Here is a 16218-nt window from a genome sequence, read left to right on the forward strand (position 1 = left end):
CAGATGCCACCACCCCAGCCAGGTTTGCAGTTTTGGGGACATCAAGGCGCTGCTGGCACCTCTCAAAGGCAAGAAGTGCTTTTGCTTCCCAGACATGGGAGATGGGGATGTGTGTGATGGAAGCGCAATATCCCATCTGACCCTGCCCTCTGGCTGTTCAGAACCATTCCCCTGGCACTCCATGCCCTTGTCCAAAATCCCTCTGCAGCTCTCTTGGAGCCCCTTTAGGCACTGAAAGGGGCTCTAAGGTCTCCCTGGAGCCTTCTCTTCTCCACATGAACACCCCCTGCTCTACCAGCCTGGCTCCATAGGAAACATCAGGGCACTCCCAGCTCTCAGAGCCATCCTTCCTTGCCCAGGCCACTCAGATTCCTGAGAAATAAAGCTGCTGTCCACCCACCCAGCTGCTTCCCAGCACCCTGCAGGGTGCCCCGTGGTGGGCTCTTGCCATGGCTTCACCAGTACCAGCAGCTCCAGCACCCAGCTCTGCTCAGAGTCCACCACAGCACAGAGTGAATCCATCAGGCCACTTCAGGCTCCTCTCATTGCCACACAGAGATGCTATTTCAGCTAATCCACAAAACCCCAATCCTTTCAGCTCCTACCTGCCTTGCCACATTCCATTGGGGTTAGAACAGTGGCTCCCAGAGCCCCCCAGGTAGGACCCCAACCCCACCTGCCCCTGAGCCTCCCCAGCGTTACAGCCCTGCCCACACCCAGCTCCATCCAGGGCTGCCGTGCTGCTCCCAATCAGTGCTTGGAGGACACCAGCAGGGCGAAGGAGAAGGAGAAAAACGGCATCAACACGTTCACTGGCACTGGGAAGGAGGGCCAGGAATGTAAACGCAGCCCAGAGCTAGTCCGAAAATGGTAACAGCTGGAAAGGAGGGCTGGAAAGTTTGTTCATTGGGATCTGAGATCCTAGCCAGGCTCCCAGCATCCAGCCCAGCCAAAATACCCTGCCCTCAGCAGCTCTGCTGCATTTGCAGTCCTGGATTGAAATTTTAACACTTTTGAAATTTATTTTAATTCTCTGTTTTAAGATCCCAAATCAGTATCTAGAAGCCCCTTAGGGAGGAGCGCACCAAAACCCAGGGATTCACACACACATCTCCTCACTACAGGGGCTTTGATAGCTGGGATTAACACATTAAAAACACCCAAAAATCTGGGAGGGAACCAGTTGTCACTGGCATTGCACGGCCTAAACCAGATTCAGGGAACAGCAGCTCCCAAACGCCTCGTCAGCAATTTTCCTCGCCGTGTTCCTCTCCGTACGCACGCTCCAGATTTCCCTGACTCTGCAGAATTAAACTGCTGCAATATGAGCACAATCCACGGGAGGTCATGGCAGGACCACTCCGAGTGCAGCCAAAGCAGGGTGCTCCAGGAGGGCCCCCCCAAACCCTTGGAAACACCCCCCAGCCTCACCCCTGGGATGTGAATGCTTTGGGAATGTGATGTGCTGCTCTGGTATTTCACACACACAGCTGAGGTGCCCTCAGGGGATGATTCCCCAAGTGATGCTGGAGGTTTGCTGAGGCACCCACAAAAATTTGGGGGCACCCTCTGTAGCCAGAGGGAGGGGACAGACATCCCATTGCTGCCTCTCCCTCATCACCCTAGCGGGGGAAAAGAACTTTGCTGCTCAGACCCCTCCCCAATTACAGTAGATGGTATAAAAGAGTTAAAAAATGGTTTAAAAATTTTGAAAATATATTACAATGCGATATATTAACATACATTAATGGTCTCCTGCCCCTGAAGGCTTCAAGGCCAAGGTTGGTGGGCACCTTCCACCAGACCATGTTGCTCCAAGTCCCATCCAAAAAGTCCTTGAAGACTTCCAGGGCTGAGATCAGGACAAATTATCAGTTGGGTGCAGTTTTGCACATGGAAGACCTATGGGAAAATCAGGTTTCTCTGTGTGTGACATTTTGCAATTTAACCCTCAGCTGCTGGTTCTGGGTTTGACCCTTCCCTGCTCTCTGGACACGACTGGGAGAGAGCCCATGAGGGGAGTTTGCTCCAAAGGGAAGGGAAAACCCTCCCCACCCCCTGAATCACAGTCCAAACCACCTTGATTTAGTAGAACCAAAATCTTTATTGATCTCAGTGTAACAGCAACCACTGACGAGAGCTTTTCTCCTCCCAAACACCTGCTTGAAGAGACGGTACTAAACAACAGAAATCCCAAACGGAGCCCCTGACTAGCAGAGGAACACCCCGGCGAGGCCAGGCACTCCTCCCTGCTCAGCCCCCAGCCCGCTTACAAAAGAGAGCCTTTGGGCAGAAAAGTTTCTCGGATGGGGAACGGACACAGGGAGGTTGGGAAAGGGGGTATTTAGAGAAAAAAAAATACAGAAAAAGGTTTCCCTCCGGCTCCTGTCCATTAAGTCATGTTGTCCTTGGATATGGTCTGATTGTTTCTGGCTAGCAGAGCAGGTTTTTCCCGAAAGGAGCAGCTGTGCTTGAGGGCGCCAGCTCCCTGCATCCTCTGCCAAGGATGTCCTCGCCCCCTGCCCCTCCCTCGATCCGAGGGCCTAACCGAACTCCTAGGATCTTGGCTTCAAGGAAAATATATTTATTTCTATATAATATATATATTTGTGTGTGTCTCATCACCACCCACCCACCCACACGGCCACTCGCACTCACTCACTCGTGCACCCACGGCTGCCACGCTCACCTCACCTCCCATGCCAGGGCAAGGATGGCAAAGACAACCCCATCGCCTGGGGCTGTGCTTTTGCTTCTGCCTCCCCCACCCCCAAAACGAGGGGCAGCCCCCCCTCCCTGTGAGAAAAGCAGCTGGAAGATGGGAGCTGGCCACCAGCGCTGTGCCAAATACACCTAGAGAAATAAATTACGGGATGGAAAGTGCACAAAGCCTGTGGGGTGTCCCGCTCCCCAGCACGGGTAACGAGGTGTGGGGAGACCCCAGCGAGGGAGGGACCATGGATGGAGCAGGCACTCAGGTGGGGGCTGATAAAATGGCACTTGAGAAGGTTGCAGAGCTGGTGATGGCTCCCAACAGTAAAAAATCCCAACAGTAAAAAATCAGAACTGGGGGGCTGGTGGGACTGGGGGGCGCGGCCGTGCCCAGCGCTGCTGGTCAGGGCAAGAGTCACACGGAGAGAGGGGCAAAAAGAAACCCCATCTCCAGGGGAGGTATAAGATGGCTATGCCATGCCAGGCTGGCAAAGGGGAGGTCGATGTGGAAATGCTTCATCCACGACAGCACAATCCAGCTGGGAGAAATGCCATCCTGAGAGCTGAGGGTGGCATCGATGGCAGCGCCCTGCGAGGGGGGAAAGCGCCCCATCCCTGCGTGTCTGGCGAGCCCCCACAGCCCCCAGGGACACCCAGCGATTCCTGAGACATCCAACGGTGCCAGAGGGATCTCCCCCTGTAGGATTCACATTTTAAAGGGCTGGGGGGTAAAAAATCCCAAGCACTACAAAGCACTTTCCCAGAGGCACTCGGCCCCAGCCCATACAAAGTCGTTGGGGGTGAGGTGCCCCTTTTTAGTACCAAAAATAAAAGCAAGGGGGTCTTATAAAACATGGCTACATTGCTGTGAGTCCTGGCTGGTGGGTGGGGGACACAGCCCCTGGCTGGAGGGCCAAGATGGAAGAAATCCATGTAGGAGAGATGTGGACAAGCTGGCTGATTCCATCAGGGACTACATCGGATCCCTGGAGCACGGAAGGGAACAGGGTCCCAGTGCTGTCCTTTGCTGAATGCCAACACACCCCAGGGAAACTCAAAAAACGCCCTCCCAGGTTGCAAGCAGCTGCATGATTTTAGGAGTGGTGTTTCCCCCTCCTCCCGACAGGCTGCCCAGATTTTCCAGGAGAAGGGGGCACAGGGGGTGATACAGCTCCAGAACACCAAGCTGCTGGCCATGGGAGGCTTGGGTAACAAGAGCGGGGAATTTTGTGGGGGCATGAGGCAGCAGAAGAGGCAAAGGGATGTTTTAAAAAGAAGCCTGGTGGAGATCAGGCTGCTGGCAGGTGGAAGGGGAGGAATAGGGCCGGATCCAGAAGGGATGCTCTGTCTGGCACATGCTGGGACCGCTCACCCGCAAAGGGGGAGAAGACAGAGCTGCACTCCCCCCAGAAAAGAGGGGGAGGAGGAGGGCGGGGAGGGGACGCTGGTGGGGACCACTGCCACCTCCACCTCGCCGGGACAGATCCTGCTAAGCCGAATGGGGGTGCACAGGGCTGGGGAGTCGCTGCCTCTCCGTGGTTCCCGCTCAGATATCCATCTCGAACTGAGCTTCATCCCCTGGCAAGAGACAAGGAGAGCAGCGTTAGGGGCGTCATCCTCCACCCCAAATCCCTCCTGTCCCGCCCCGGGGTCCCTTACCCATGGATGGCTTGCCCTCCTGGTGGTTCAAGCTGTTGGTGTCCGCTTTGGGCTCCTCGCCGGGCTCGCCGGGGCTGGTGACGCCGGGGATATTGGGGAGGTGACAAGGCGGGGTCTTGGCCATGGGGGAGTTGCGACGGTCCAGCAGGAACTTGCGGTCGTAGATGATCCGGGTGCCTGGGGGGAGGACGGGAGCAGAGTGGGGGAATCCGGTTCGGCAGCGCGTGTTTGCCGAAGGAGTTTCCCGGCGGGACGGGCCAAGGTTCTCCGCCCGGGGATCGGCGGGGAGGGCTGGGGGTGCGCGCCGCCGCTCTGCCCGCTCTTATCTGGGCACAGCAGGCGATAATTCGGCCAAACACCCCGGCCGCAACCGGGTCCCGGCTGCCCGGCGTCGCTCCACGCTGTCCCGAGCAAGCTCACCCTGTCCCGGGGATGCCGGTGGAAGCGGCACCCCGAATCACCACGTGTCCCTCTGCGCTGCTCGGGGACAGGCGTGTCATCGCCCCGCGGCACCGGGCCGGGGCAGGGCCGAGGCACCGAGCCCCGCTGCCCGCGCCCCGCCGGGAGCTCCCCGCCAGCCCGTCCCGGGATCCAGCTGCCGCCCCGCCGGGACCCTCCGCGCTCCCGCTACGTCCCGGAAAAACCACAAACCCATCTCCACGCGTGTGCGCCGAGGAGAGCGGGCGGAAAGCGCTCCGTACCCACGGCATACAGAGGGGACACGGGCGCGGCACGCACGGTCCGCCCGCGACACGCGGCGCTCGGGCTGGCCCGGGCGCGCTCCCCCGGAGGCCCCGGCGGGCGCGGCGCTTTTACCTCCGGGCGTGGTGGAGAAGAGCGTCCCGCCGGGGGTGGTGCAGTAGTCGGCGGGGAGCTGCGCGGCGTCGCTGAGCGTGACGGTGCGGGTGGGGATGGCCCGGCTCTGGCTGGGCTGGCGGCCGCCTGCGGACGACATGGCCCCCGCTCGGCGCCGCGCTTTGTCCCCGCCGAGCGGGCGGGCGGAGCGGGACCGCCCCTCTCCGGGACCGGCCCTGGAACCTCCCCGGGCCCGCCCCGGCCCCGGGACCGCCTCAGGACCGCCCCGCCCCGGGCCCGCCCCGGCCCCGCCCCCGCCAGGGGGCAGGCGTGTTGCCGCGCCACCTTGCTCGCGCCTCCCACGTGGTCTAGCGGTTAGGATTCCTGGTTTTCACCCAGGCGGCCCGGGTTCGACTCCCGGCGTGGGAAGCCTCGTGTTCTGTTTTTTGGGAGGGGGGAAAGAAGGGTGCTGGTGTCCTGATGTCCTGCCCAGGATGCCTTCGGCCAGAGTGTTTTGCCTACACCGAGCTGAATGAAGTCACCGGGAAAAGGAATGCATCCAAATATCCCAAATCAGGAAATGGGTTCTGTCCCCATATCCCATATCTGGAAAGGGGTTGTATGCCTGTATCCCATACCAGGAAATGAGTTGTAGCCCCATATCCTCTCTTAGGAAAGGAGTTGTATCCCCATACCCCAAACCAGGAAAGGGGTTTTAGCCCCATATCCTGTATCGGGAAAGGGGTTCTGTCCCCATATCACATACCAGGAAAGGGGCTGTATCCCAATATCCCATACCAGGGAATAGCATTCACCTCCATATCCCAAACCAGGAAAAGGGCATGGATCCCTATATCCCAAATAAGGAAAGGGGTTGCATCCCCTTATGGCAAACCAGGAAAGGACTTGCATCCCCATATGCCACACAAGGAAAGGACACCCATGCCCATGTCCCAAACCAGGGAAGAGGATTCATCCCCATATCCCAAACCAGGAAAACAGCATATCCAATACCAGGAAGGGGGATGTATCCAAATATCTCAGACCAGGAAAAGGGGTGCTTCCTCATTTCCCAAACCAAGAAAGGAGACGAATCCCCATATCCCATACCAGGAAAGGGGATATATTCCAAGTCAGGGAATAGGATGCACCTATATACCCTAAAAGCACCATCCTGGAAAGCTGGGAATCTCACCCCAAGGGACATGCCAGCCCCAGCACAGCCTCCCTCCCTCCCCTGGGAACACTGATCCCATCGGTTATTTTTAGCATCCCTCTCCCGGAGAACAGAGGCTGGTTTCTCCCTCCAGCCTGGATCCTGCAGGGCACAGCGCATTCCCGGCGGGCCCGGCCGCCCTCCTGCACCGGCGGATGGGCGAGGCGGTGGCCCGGGTGGCCAGGAAGGTGAATGACACGGTGGAGAACAAGGCGGATTCCCTGGGTAAGGCGGGTGGAGGACAAAGCGGATTCCCGGCGCTCCGTCCCGGGGCCGCGAAGGGATCGGGTGGCCGGAGCTGGGCTCTGGGTTTCACTGCCACAGCCTAAAAAAAGCTGTCGGCGCTCCCTCCCCGCGGCTCTGCAGAAGGGAAAGGCTCCCCCAAAGGGCCCTCAAAGCCAGAGCAGGTTCACATAATCCCGTGGGATGTGTCCCCTCCTTGGGAGCAGCGGCAGGAGCAGATTTTTCCCCGTGTTGCTGTGTCAGATTTGCATTTTCCTGCCGTTTCCCCATTTCCAGCTAATACGCGAGAGCAGGGTGCAGTTCATCAAAGGAGAGAGATGAAAGCCATTCATTTTTATTCCCACTGGATTCCCCGCCCTGGGATATAAACCAGAGTATGGCAGGAGCTGGAGCTGCGTCTCTCAGGCTCTCCACATCCCCTGAGAGAAACGTGGGAGGCTGGAACTTGCTCCATCAGCTCCTACAGTGGCTTTGGGGAGGGGGCAGGAAGCAGAGCCCATCCTGGGGCTGGGATACAGGCTTTCCACCCCTGGAGTCTCCTGGGAGGGGAAAGAGGAACAACTGAGGACAAAACGAGGAGGCCACGAGGTGAGAGGCACAACCAAATCTTTTTTCCCCTCCCCATCGCTTGCCGTAGGACAGCCAGCCATGACCATGAGAAATCCAACCAGGAGTGCCCAGGGAAATCCCTGCTCCATCCCCCAGCAGTGGAATAGGCATCCCTGGGCTGCTCAGCTGCCCCCAGGGAATTGTGGACACAGGGGGAGCAGGGGACTGAAGTTGTCAGACCCTTGCCTGGGTGTCGCAGACATCTTTTCATGAAAAATCCTTTCCTTAGGATTTTTCCTCCTGAGAAGCTGGGAGGCCTCAGGAACAAAATGTAAACATTGATTATCTGCTGCTGTCGAATGCAACAGGTGGATCTGTGATTAGGCCATGTTGGATGTTTGTAATTAATGGCCAATCACAGTCAGCTGGCTCAGACAGAGTCCTAAACAGCTGCCTTTTTTATCATTCTTTTCTGTTCTATTCTTTGCTGGCCTTCTGATGAAATCTTTTCTTCTATTCTTTTAGTGTAGTTTTAATGTAATATATATTACAAAATAATAAATCAAGCCTTCTGTAACATGGAGTCAGATCCTCATCTCTTCCCTCATCTGAAAACCCCTGTGAACACCGTCACACCTGGGTCTCTCTGTGCGCAGATCTGGCCAACTGCAAGCTGATGTCCTTCCCTGTTGGAGTCTACAAAGCCGTGAGGAGCGTCACCGAGGGCATCCACCGCATCTCCCTGGCCAACAATGAGCTCAAGTCCATCACCAGCCGGTTTGTCACCACCTTCAGCCAGCTGAGAGGTAAGGCACTGCCGTTCCAACCCTCCGGGGCACGCCAGGAGCCCCCAGATTGCTGCAGAGGGGGCAAAGCACCCATGAGTCTCCCCTGAGCTCACACCTCATTGCAAGCGCTAGTTCTGACCCCAAAAAATCCATTTTTGGTTGTACCTTCTGGCCCTTGAAGGACGAGGACACTGGTTCTGCTCTCACCCACCCTTCCAAACTGGTTTCAGGCTGCTGTGGGGTCACTCAGCGTCCCCAGCTCCCTCCAGGGATGGAGGAGAACAGGAAAAGCAGCTTGGGGATAACAACAGAGGCATGACAATCCCAGCTGTGCCGACTAATTAGTGCTCGTAGTGCGGCATCAATGAGAGCTAATCACTGCAGGAGATGGGAGCGATCATCAGCACGGCGGGGACACCTCCCAGAGAAGGCAGCCCGAGGCTAATCCGATAGAAAATGGCCATGCAAGCATCCAGAGCATCCGGCACCGCGGCACTGAGCGCTGAGGACGGCGCTGGGGATACTCTGGCAGCTTCTAAAATCAATTTTATTCCTATGAGGGACCACACAAATGCCGCTATGATGGGTGCCTGAGGAGGTTTCCCTTGTCCCGGAGCTGCAGCACCGTCTGTGAGAGCACCCCTGGGCTGGGGAAAGGAAACACATGCACCAAAGGAATCAATTTCCATTTTCTAGACAGCACAACCAGCCCTGAAGGGCAAAAAATTACTTTGCTTCCCAGCAAGGGCTTGTCTCCATCAGCGAACCAATCACTCCTGCGATGAGCTGCGCTGGGTCTCAGCAGGAACAGATGCCCCAGGGCTGGGGACAGGCTGAATAAGGCAGGACCTATAAATACCGGGTATTAGCAGGGGCAGGGCGGCTTGTGTGGGTATTTATAGTGCAGAGAGCCCTGTGTCACTGGAGAAGGGCGCTGGGACAGCGGGATTTGGGTTCTGTGCCCGGGAGTGCCGCTTCTGGGCCCACAGGAGCTCATTTCTGGGGTGGGAAAGCATCACAGACGGGTAAACTGTGACAAACAGGCATTTTTCACAGCTAAAGACGTCTCTCCCACCATTCTGTTTATTGCTCAGAAGGGGTTCAGGCATATGAACATAGAGGGCTACCCTTAAGCCATGACAAATGACCATTGGGGAGGTAATTGCGCTGAGTTTATGGGGAAATATTCCTTGTTTTTTACAGACTCTGCTTGCAAAAGGCTGCCCAATTTCATCAGGAAAGCATTGCTCCTAAATGTGGCATTCCCAGCAGGCAAATCTACAATGACAACCATGGAAAACAGGCAAAACAAAACAAAACAAAACAAAACAAAAAAAAAAAAAAAAAAAAAGAAAATTTTTAAAAGCCCAATTTTTGGAGCTGGAATCCCAGTGATGGATTGAGGCCAGAGGCTGTGAATCAAGCTGTACATCAGTTATTTTCCCACCTTTTTCCCAGCATCCCACCGCCTCCCTTCTCTCTTCCCAGAGCTGAACCTGGCAGGGAATTACCTGCACCGGCTGCCCGAGGAGATCACGTCCCTGCTGCACCTCCGCACCATCGACCTCTCCCGAAACCGCTTCCGCCGCTTCCCGGAGCCCCTGGCCACCGTGCCCGCCCTGGAGAGCATCGACCTGGAGGAGAACGAGATCGCAGGTGAGGGGAACCTTCTCCCACTGGAAAAAGGCGATTTAGCACTGTGAGAAACAACTGCTCGCTTTGGAAATTTAAAGAGGTTTATTAGACCTTAACAAAAATACAATTAAAGGACTACATAAGTGTGAAAAACGCCAATCACTTGGTTTTTAAAAATTTGAAAGTTTAATAGTAATATAAAATGGTTATAAAAATAGTAATATAATTAGAGTTATAATAATTTGGACAATTTGGATTAGGACAATATGAGACAATAAAATCAAAGAGTTACAGACAGTCCAGGTACTTTTTTCTGGGCAAAATAAGCCACATCAACAGAGGATTAACCCTTAAAAGCAACAGCCTGTTGCATATTCATACACCTCATACATGGTGCATGAATTCCATTCAAACACAGGATTCTGTCTGGGCAGTGTCAGCTTCTTCCTCTGAACCCTAAGGGCATCTTCAGGGCTGAAAGAGGCAGGAAGAAGTTAGTTTCTCCTGATAATGGAGCAATAACTTCTCTTTCTCTGGAAGATTCAGGTGTCCTGTGGCTGCTACCTCACTGCGAGTCCTTTCTTAGAAAAAGTATCTTACATAGCATAGTTTCTATTTTAACATGATGTTATAACCTAAAACTATATTTAACACACTACTTAAGAGAATTAATACAGCATAACTTTCTAACACAATACATATAATATTCATTTTGATATGTGCAAAAAGCCGATCATAGAATATGCATTTTTCACATAAGGAAAAAGCTGCAGTGCTGGGAACTCCCCCTCGTGGATACCACGGGGCCAGTTCATCTTCAAGAGGGATGCTCAGTCTTTTATACCCCTGGGGGTTGCATCAGTCAGCCCTGGCCCCTCCCAAAGTCTGTCAGTCAGCTCTTCTTTGCCATTTATCAGTGCAAACTGCTTTGTAACTGGATTGGGGGTCCACCCCCTAAGCACCAAGCTTTTCCATTCCCAGCTGCCCCATGCCAGGGGCACATGTGCAGCCTCCTCTCTATCTGTCCCAGACACCCCAGGCTGTCAGATGGCAGCAATACAGGGGGGAAAGGGAACTGTGGGGAGAACAGAGGACAGCTAAACTACAATAACATAACTATACATTACTAAAGCTTCTCTTAATATTCACACAATAGTTATCCTTTAATTGCAAGAGCCAATCATCTCATTATCCATCTATACCAGCATCACCCAGGGCTGTTGCTAAATAATCAGAGCCTTCTCAGCCATTTGCCTTTCCCAGGAAAGGAAATTTGCCTTTCCCAGGGCAAAGCTGCTGCAGGCACAGTGGGAGCCAAGCCCCATTCAAGCTGCCCCATTCACCACGCTGGGATGTAGCTCCTAAAGGCACCTCCAGTTGGGGTGACCCCAAAATGCTCAGATTTCATTAAAAAACCAGATCTGACTGCAGAACCCAGCCCCAGTTTGCTGCCAGGCTAAGCAAGGACACCTGAACATTTCCCAGAACAAACAGCAGCTGTTTAACACTACAAAATCCCCTAAAAATTAAATTAAAGGAATGACAAGAGCCGCTCATCCCTCAGCCCTGCAGCGGCAGAAAAATTGTTCATGTGCAAAAAAACTGAAGGCTTTGGAGTCTGTGAAAGCTGGGCAAAAGGGGCAGCTGTTGTACACAGATAAAAGTGAATTTATTTAGCAGGCAGCCTTCAAAGAGCCCAGGCTGGAGCATCCACAGCCCCACGGAGCCCCAGGGAGGCGAATCTCGGAGTTCACTCAATTTTGCTGTTTTATCTGGGGTGGCTTCAGCTGCTGCTGGGAAACTGCTCCCTGCAACAGGAGGTTTGTTACCAGCCTCACATCAGCTGCTCCCCAGCTGGGCCTGCAGAAACACTGGAATTAAAATCTGCTTCCACAGGAGCCGGAGAAAGAAAGACATGTCTTTTCCTCACCCTCTTTTTCTCTCCTGCCTCCTGTCTCACTTTTAGCTCCCTCTGTCACTTTTTGAGTTCAGCTGGCTGATTTCAACCCAAGCTGGTCTCCAAACTGCATTTCCCCCGCTGGTTTTGTGGAAGCAGGGTGCTGCAAGGAGGGAATGCAGCATTTTGGTGCCTTTTTCCCTAAAAGCTAAAATGCAGGGAGGAAAAGCTGCATGCAGGGCTGCACCCAAGCTGGGGGAGAGGGTGGCCTCTCTTGGTTTGGTCACCTCCCAAGCCAGGTTTGGTCACCTCCCATCAGGCTCTCCTCGGATGGGAGGTGTTCTCCAGATGTGGGGAAAACAAAAACAGAGTAAAAATCGACAATTCCAAGCCAGGATGTTGTAGGGATATGTGTGGGTAGTGCACATGATGCTGCCTGGCTGCAGAAATGGGTGATGTGAGCCTATCTCACACATCCTCTGGAAAAGGGAGAGGAAGACACAGGAAGGCCAGGGGGGTTCAGCCCGTGTTTTCCAGTGAAACAAAACCCTGGGCGATCACAGTGCTGCCACCAGCCCTTCCCAAGCAGGCTCCCCTGCAGGTGAGCTGGTGTTGGCAGGGCTGCAGTGCCCTGGTTTGGGGTGCTGTGCCAGTGCTGGTGCTGCCTGTGCCCCTGTGCCATGCCAGGGGTGCTGAGAGGCTCCTGCCAGGGCTGCAAACCCCGTTTGAAAGCTCCTGCTGAAACAGCTGAGTGACTCTTGCTAAGACAAATGGAGCTGGAGGTGGTAGGTGATGTTTTCCAAAGGGAAACAGAAGTGAAAGGAGATTAATTAATGCCTGCCTGGAGCCTGTGGGTTCTCTGAAAGGAGACTTTTAGTGCCACAAGCCACCCTTTTCATCTAAATAAGCTCTTAACCCTGGACTGTAATTATGTATATATTACTGTCAATGCTTTTACTCTTTCCCTGGTAATTAGAGTTATGTCAAATCAGCTTTTAAAGCTCCCAAATCCATGGGGATGTTTTGGTGCCTGGAGCTTCAGCTTCTCCTTCCCTTATTCCTTGATTAATGCTTTAATAGGGATGATGTTGAGGCTGCTGCCAATGCTGGGGACATCACTGCTGGCTGGGGGCAGCTGTGGTTGATTTTGTCCTCCTGAGGATGTTGAGATGGGACAAAGTGGGGTGGTTTCCAACTCAGAGTGGGGCTAGATGGGACACCGGTAAGAAATTCTGCCACAGAGACACTGTGCATTCCTGGCAGTGCCCAGGGCCAGGCTGGATGGGGCTTACAGCAGCCTGGGACAGTGGGAGCTGTCCCTCTGTCCATCCAGGGTGCACTGGATGAGCTCTAAGGTCCCTTCCAACCCAGACCATGTCACATTCTGCTGTAATTATGTAAAAAAAGCCTTTTCCCTCCCTGTCTTTTTCTTAACTGGTGAATCCTGCATGAATAATTCAGGCTCAAATGCAAGTGCCTTATCTGTTGGGAAGGCAGCAAGGGAAGTTTTGGGTTGTTTTTGGAGGAATTTGTGGCTGGCAGGGCACAACCCTACAGCTACAGGCTGCCCTGCCTGTCCCTTCATGCCAGGCTGAGTCACTGCTCCTCACCTGGAACTGAGCTGCAGAGCTGAGCTGCTCCCAGCCTGGGAAGGTCTTGGTCCCCAGAACACTTCACTAAACTCCCTAATCTGAGCAAAATGGGTGAAAGCACTTTTAACTTTATCATGCTGTGTAAGAGGATGATTAAACTTCTTATTCTCCACTGCATTAGGCGATGATTAAATAGCAAGATGTATGAAACAAAATATATTACTTTTGTGCTTCAAGGGGAAAAAAATCCAAGCAAAATGAAACGGGGGAATGGCAGTGAACAAATCCACCATGAAGAAGAGTTATTTAAAAAATTCATGTGAAGCTCTGCCTGATGAGCTGTGCTCTCCTAGGGAATTTGTGTATGGAAAATATCACCATTTTCTGGAGGAGAAAGAGGGGGAAAAAACAAAGGCATCGAAGTGTTTGATTCTTTTTCCAGCATAAAATAAATTTCATGGTTTAAAAATCACATAACCATCTACCAGATATAATTACAAGACTGCAATTCTGCTCCAGGTTCTGGCAGAGGAAACAAGAGCTGGGGTGGAAAAGGCTCTTGTTATTTTGGTGGCCAAGTTAAAGAAGAAATTGGTTTAGGTAAATCAGACAGGTGGGCATTGCTAGCCCCAAATATTGTGAATTGCAGCAAAATCCATCACCTTTTAATGAGCTTAATTAGGGTTAGGTTTTCATATCAGCCTCAGTGGATTCACACTGGGACCGTGCAGCTGAGCTGCACTATTTTTTTTTAAACACAGTTTGTAAATGTCGTGTTTTCTAAAGGACAACACCCAAATTCGTGGAAACTGCAGAACAGAAGGGGGCCCGTGGGTGGCTGAGAGCCATTTGCAGCCTGTCCAACCAGGGCAAAGACCACGAACCTTCCTGTGAGCCCGGAGAGGGCTCCTGGGCATTGCAACACCGGGGAGAAAATCAGGGAAAGGGGCTTGAATCCCGGTCCAGTGTCCCAGCAGGGGTTTTACTAGCTGGGAGAACTGGGGGGCAGTGCCCACACTGGATATCTGGGTGTTTGCACCTCCCTGACACATTCCTCAGAACCCCTGGATCATTTGGGTTGGAAAAGACCTCTATGTTTACCAACCATTTGCCTGAGCAGTTGAATAAATTAATATTTCATTGTCTTTCTGTTTCGATGAAAGCCTGCAGACAGGCTTAACATCGACAGCAAACCTTTGTTGTTAAACTCAAAAAAACCTACAAATTACCACCATGCCTCAATACAAGTAGTGGTACCTCCTTACAATCAATTACTCAATCAAATAATATTAATACCTCAATCATTTATCCCTCAATCAACCATTCCTCAAATAATCCCAACTCAATACCCTCAAATTCAAAATTCAAACTAGCCTTGTCAAAATTAACACACCTTTTAAATAATTTTTGTTATGAAAGCATTCCCACCTAAATTGCCAATTTTTTTCAACAAAACCATTTTTTTTAATTCTAAGCAAAGCCAACAGCAGAATTCTTAAACTTTCAATCCTTCCCACCATTATTTCAATAAATTATTAAAAAATTCATAATTTTATCTCTTACATTTGTATTCCTATAGTAATTCCACCAAAACCACCTATAACTACTACATTTCTTTTACCCATAAACACACCCAAACAAAACGACTTCCCAAAAAAACCAATTATGTCTGTGCCATTTAATGCCTCAAATCCTAAAATCTTTTAAATACAATGTTCAAACCACAACCAACTAAAATTAACTTAAACCTAACTCACCGTAATAAAACAATTTACATTACAAACGTACCAAATACTAATGCAGATGTCACTATAATTTCTCACATGTTTTAACCCAATAATTTGGGTTAAATATAGATATAATATATAATATATAATATATAATATATAATATATAATATATAATATATAATATATAATATATAATATATAATATATAATATATAATATATAATATATAATATGTAATATATTATGTATTGTATTATACAATATATACTATAAAATATTATATTTATATACTATATATTATATATTATTTAATGCATATATTGTGTATATATATGATATCATATATTGTATATAGTATATTGTATATTATATGTTATATATTATATGTTATTTATATTCTATTATATTATATTATATTACATTACATTACACTATATTAATTATATATTATATATCTATTATAACTATAACTGTAACGATTAGATATAGATATAGATACAGATACAGATATAGATATAGTTATAGATACAGATATAGATATAAATATAAATATAAATATAAATATAAATATAAATATAAATGCATCCTGTATCAGGTTTGCTTCAGGCTGTCCATCAAGAGGAGCTTTCACCCCTCCACCCCTCCAGGATGGATTCTCACCTCCCTGCTCTCTTTCCAGAGGTGCCCACGGACAAATTGGCCTCCATGGCGCTGCTGCGGAGCCTCAACCTGCGAGCCAACCCCGTGGGCCCCGAGGTGCGGCTGCTGGTCCGGCCCCTGGTTCCCTTTGAGCTGCTGCTGTCTCCAGAGGAGCCCATCCATCCCTGAATCCTGGCAGCATTCCCGGGGGCCCGGGCTGTCCCGAGGGGGAGCTGCCCACCACAGGGGTTTGGTTCGGCTCAGTCCCTGCTGCGCCCCCGTTTCTGCCCCCAAATGGATCCCAAACCCGAGCCTGTGTCTCGTTTTTCCCAAATTCAAAGCAAGCAGCGGGGCTCTCCCATGGAGGGATGGCTCTGCCAAATCCCGAGCCAGGCAATCTCCTGCTTATGCCTTTTGGGGGTACAGAGGAGCTGCAACACATGGGGTGGGAGGTTGGGGTGGAGTGGGGGGATCTGGATGTGCACTCTCCCACCCGAGAGCATCGGGATGGTGGAGGACATCCCTGCAGGTGGAAGGGCTCTCCCTGGAATTGCTGACACGGTGGTGGTGTGCCAAGTGCCTGATTAAATGCTTTCCTGTTACATCGGGGGGTTTGTGTCTGATTAAATTCCAACTACCAGCCTTGTCCTTGGAGAAGCCCCTTTGCACAGCTGCTCTCTCCAGCCTCCAGGCTGGATTCTCCCAGACCCAAGCTGTACTTCCCTGGAAAAATCCTTGTTTTCCAAGGAACTTTTCTTCCCTC

The 16218-nt window shown here is 51.5% G+C and overlaps 2 protein-coding genes and 1 non-coding gene across 4 annotated transcripts; 2 read left to right on the forward strand and 1 right to left on the reverse strand.

Moving 5' to 3' along the window:
* Positions 1–2084: 2084 nt before the first annotated feature.
* On the reverse strand, positions 2085–5387 carry EIF4EBP2 (eukaryotic translation initiation factor 4E binding protein 2). Its single transcript, XM_059477387.1, has 3 exons — positions 5188–5387; positions 4372–4548; positions 2085–4290 (listed from the first exon to the last, which is right to left on the reverse strand). Exons 1-3 carry the CDS (start codon positions 5324–5326, stop codon positions 4259–4261), a joined length of 348 nt encoding a protein of 115 aa, XP_059333370.1. The 5' UTR covers positions 5327–5387; the 3' UTR covers positions 2085–4258.
* A 136-nt stretch (positions 5388–5523) lies between these two features.
* TRNAE-UUC (transfer RNA glutamic acid (anticodon UUC)) lies at positions 5524–5595 on the forward strand. Its single transcript has one exon. It is a non-coding gene; the product is annotated as a tRNA-Glu (tRNA).
* Positions 5596–6445: 850 nt separating this feature from the next.
* Positions 6446–16039, forward strand: LRRC20 (leucine rich repeat containing 20). Of its 2 annotated transcripts, none has more exons than XM_059477253.1 (4): positions 6446–6607; positions 7831–7980; positions 9451–9618; positions 15496–16039. In XM_059477253.1, exons 1-4 carry the CDS (start codon positions 6538–6540, stop codon positions 15642–15644), a joined length of 537 nt encoding a protein of 178 aa, XP_059333236.1. In that variant the 5' UTR covers positions 6446–6537; the 3' UTR covers positions 15645–16039. The 2 variants fall into 2 exon arrangements, with proteins under 2 accessions (XP_059333236.1, XP_059333237.1); XM_059477254.1 differs by having other exon boundaries at positions 6518–6607; positions 7700–7980.
* The last annotated feature ends 179 nt before the right edge of the window (positions 16040–16218 follow it).

The sequence above is a fragment of the Ammospiza nelsoni genome, chromosome 8 (genome assembly GCF_027579445.1).
Source record: "Ammospiza nelsoni isolate bAmmNel1 chromosome 8, bAmmNel1.pri, whole genome shotgun sequence".
Taxonomy (NCBI): domain Eukaryota; kingdom Metazoa; phylum Chordata; class Aves; order Passeriformes; family Passerellidae; genus Ammospiza; species Ammospiza nelsoni.

What these genes read in the sequence shown, in the direction of transcription:
- LRRC20 (XM_059477253.1), top strand. Translation starts at nt 6,538, where the DNA reads ATGGGCGAGGCGGTGGCCCGGGTGGCCAGGAAGGTGAATGACACGGTG. An exon ending in CACCTTCAGCCAGCTGAGAG is followed by an intron (nt 7,981 to 9,450) that starts GTAAGGCACTGC and finishes CTCTCTTCCCAG; the next exon opens with AGCTGAACCTGGCAGGGAAT. An exon ending in GGAGGAGAACGAGATCGCAG is followed by an intron (nt 9,619 to 15,495) that starts GTGAGGGGAACC and finishes CTCTCTTTCCAG; the next exon opens with AGGTGCCCACGGACAAATTG.
- EIF4EBP2 (XM_059477387.1), bottom strand. Translation starts at nt 5,326, where the DNA reads ATGTCGTCCGCAGGCGGCCGCCAGCCCAGCCAGAGCCGGGCCATCCCC. An exon ending in CTTCTCCACCACGCCCGGAG is followed by an intron (nt 4,549 to 5,187) that starts GTAAAAGCGCCG and finishes TCCTCCCCCCAG; the next exon opens with GCACCCGGATCATCTACGAC. An exon ending in GGAGGGCAAGCCATCCATGG is followed by an intron (nt 4,291 to 4,371) that starts GTAAGGGACCCC and finishes GTCTCTTGCCAG; the next exon opens with GGGATGAAGCTCAGTTCGAG.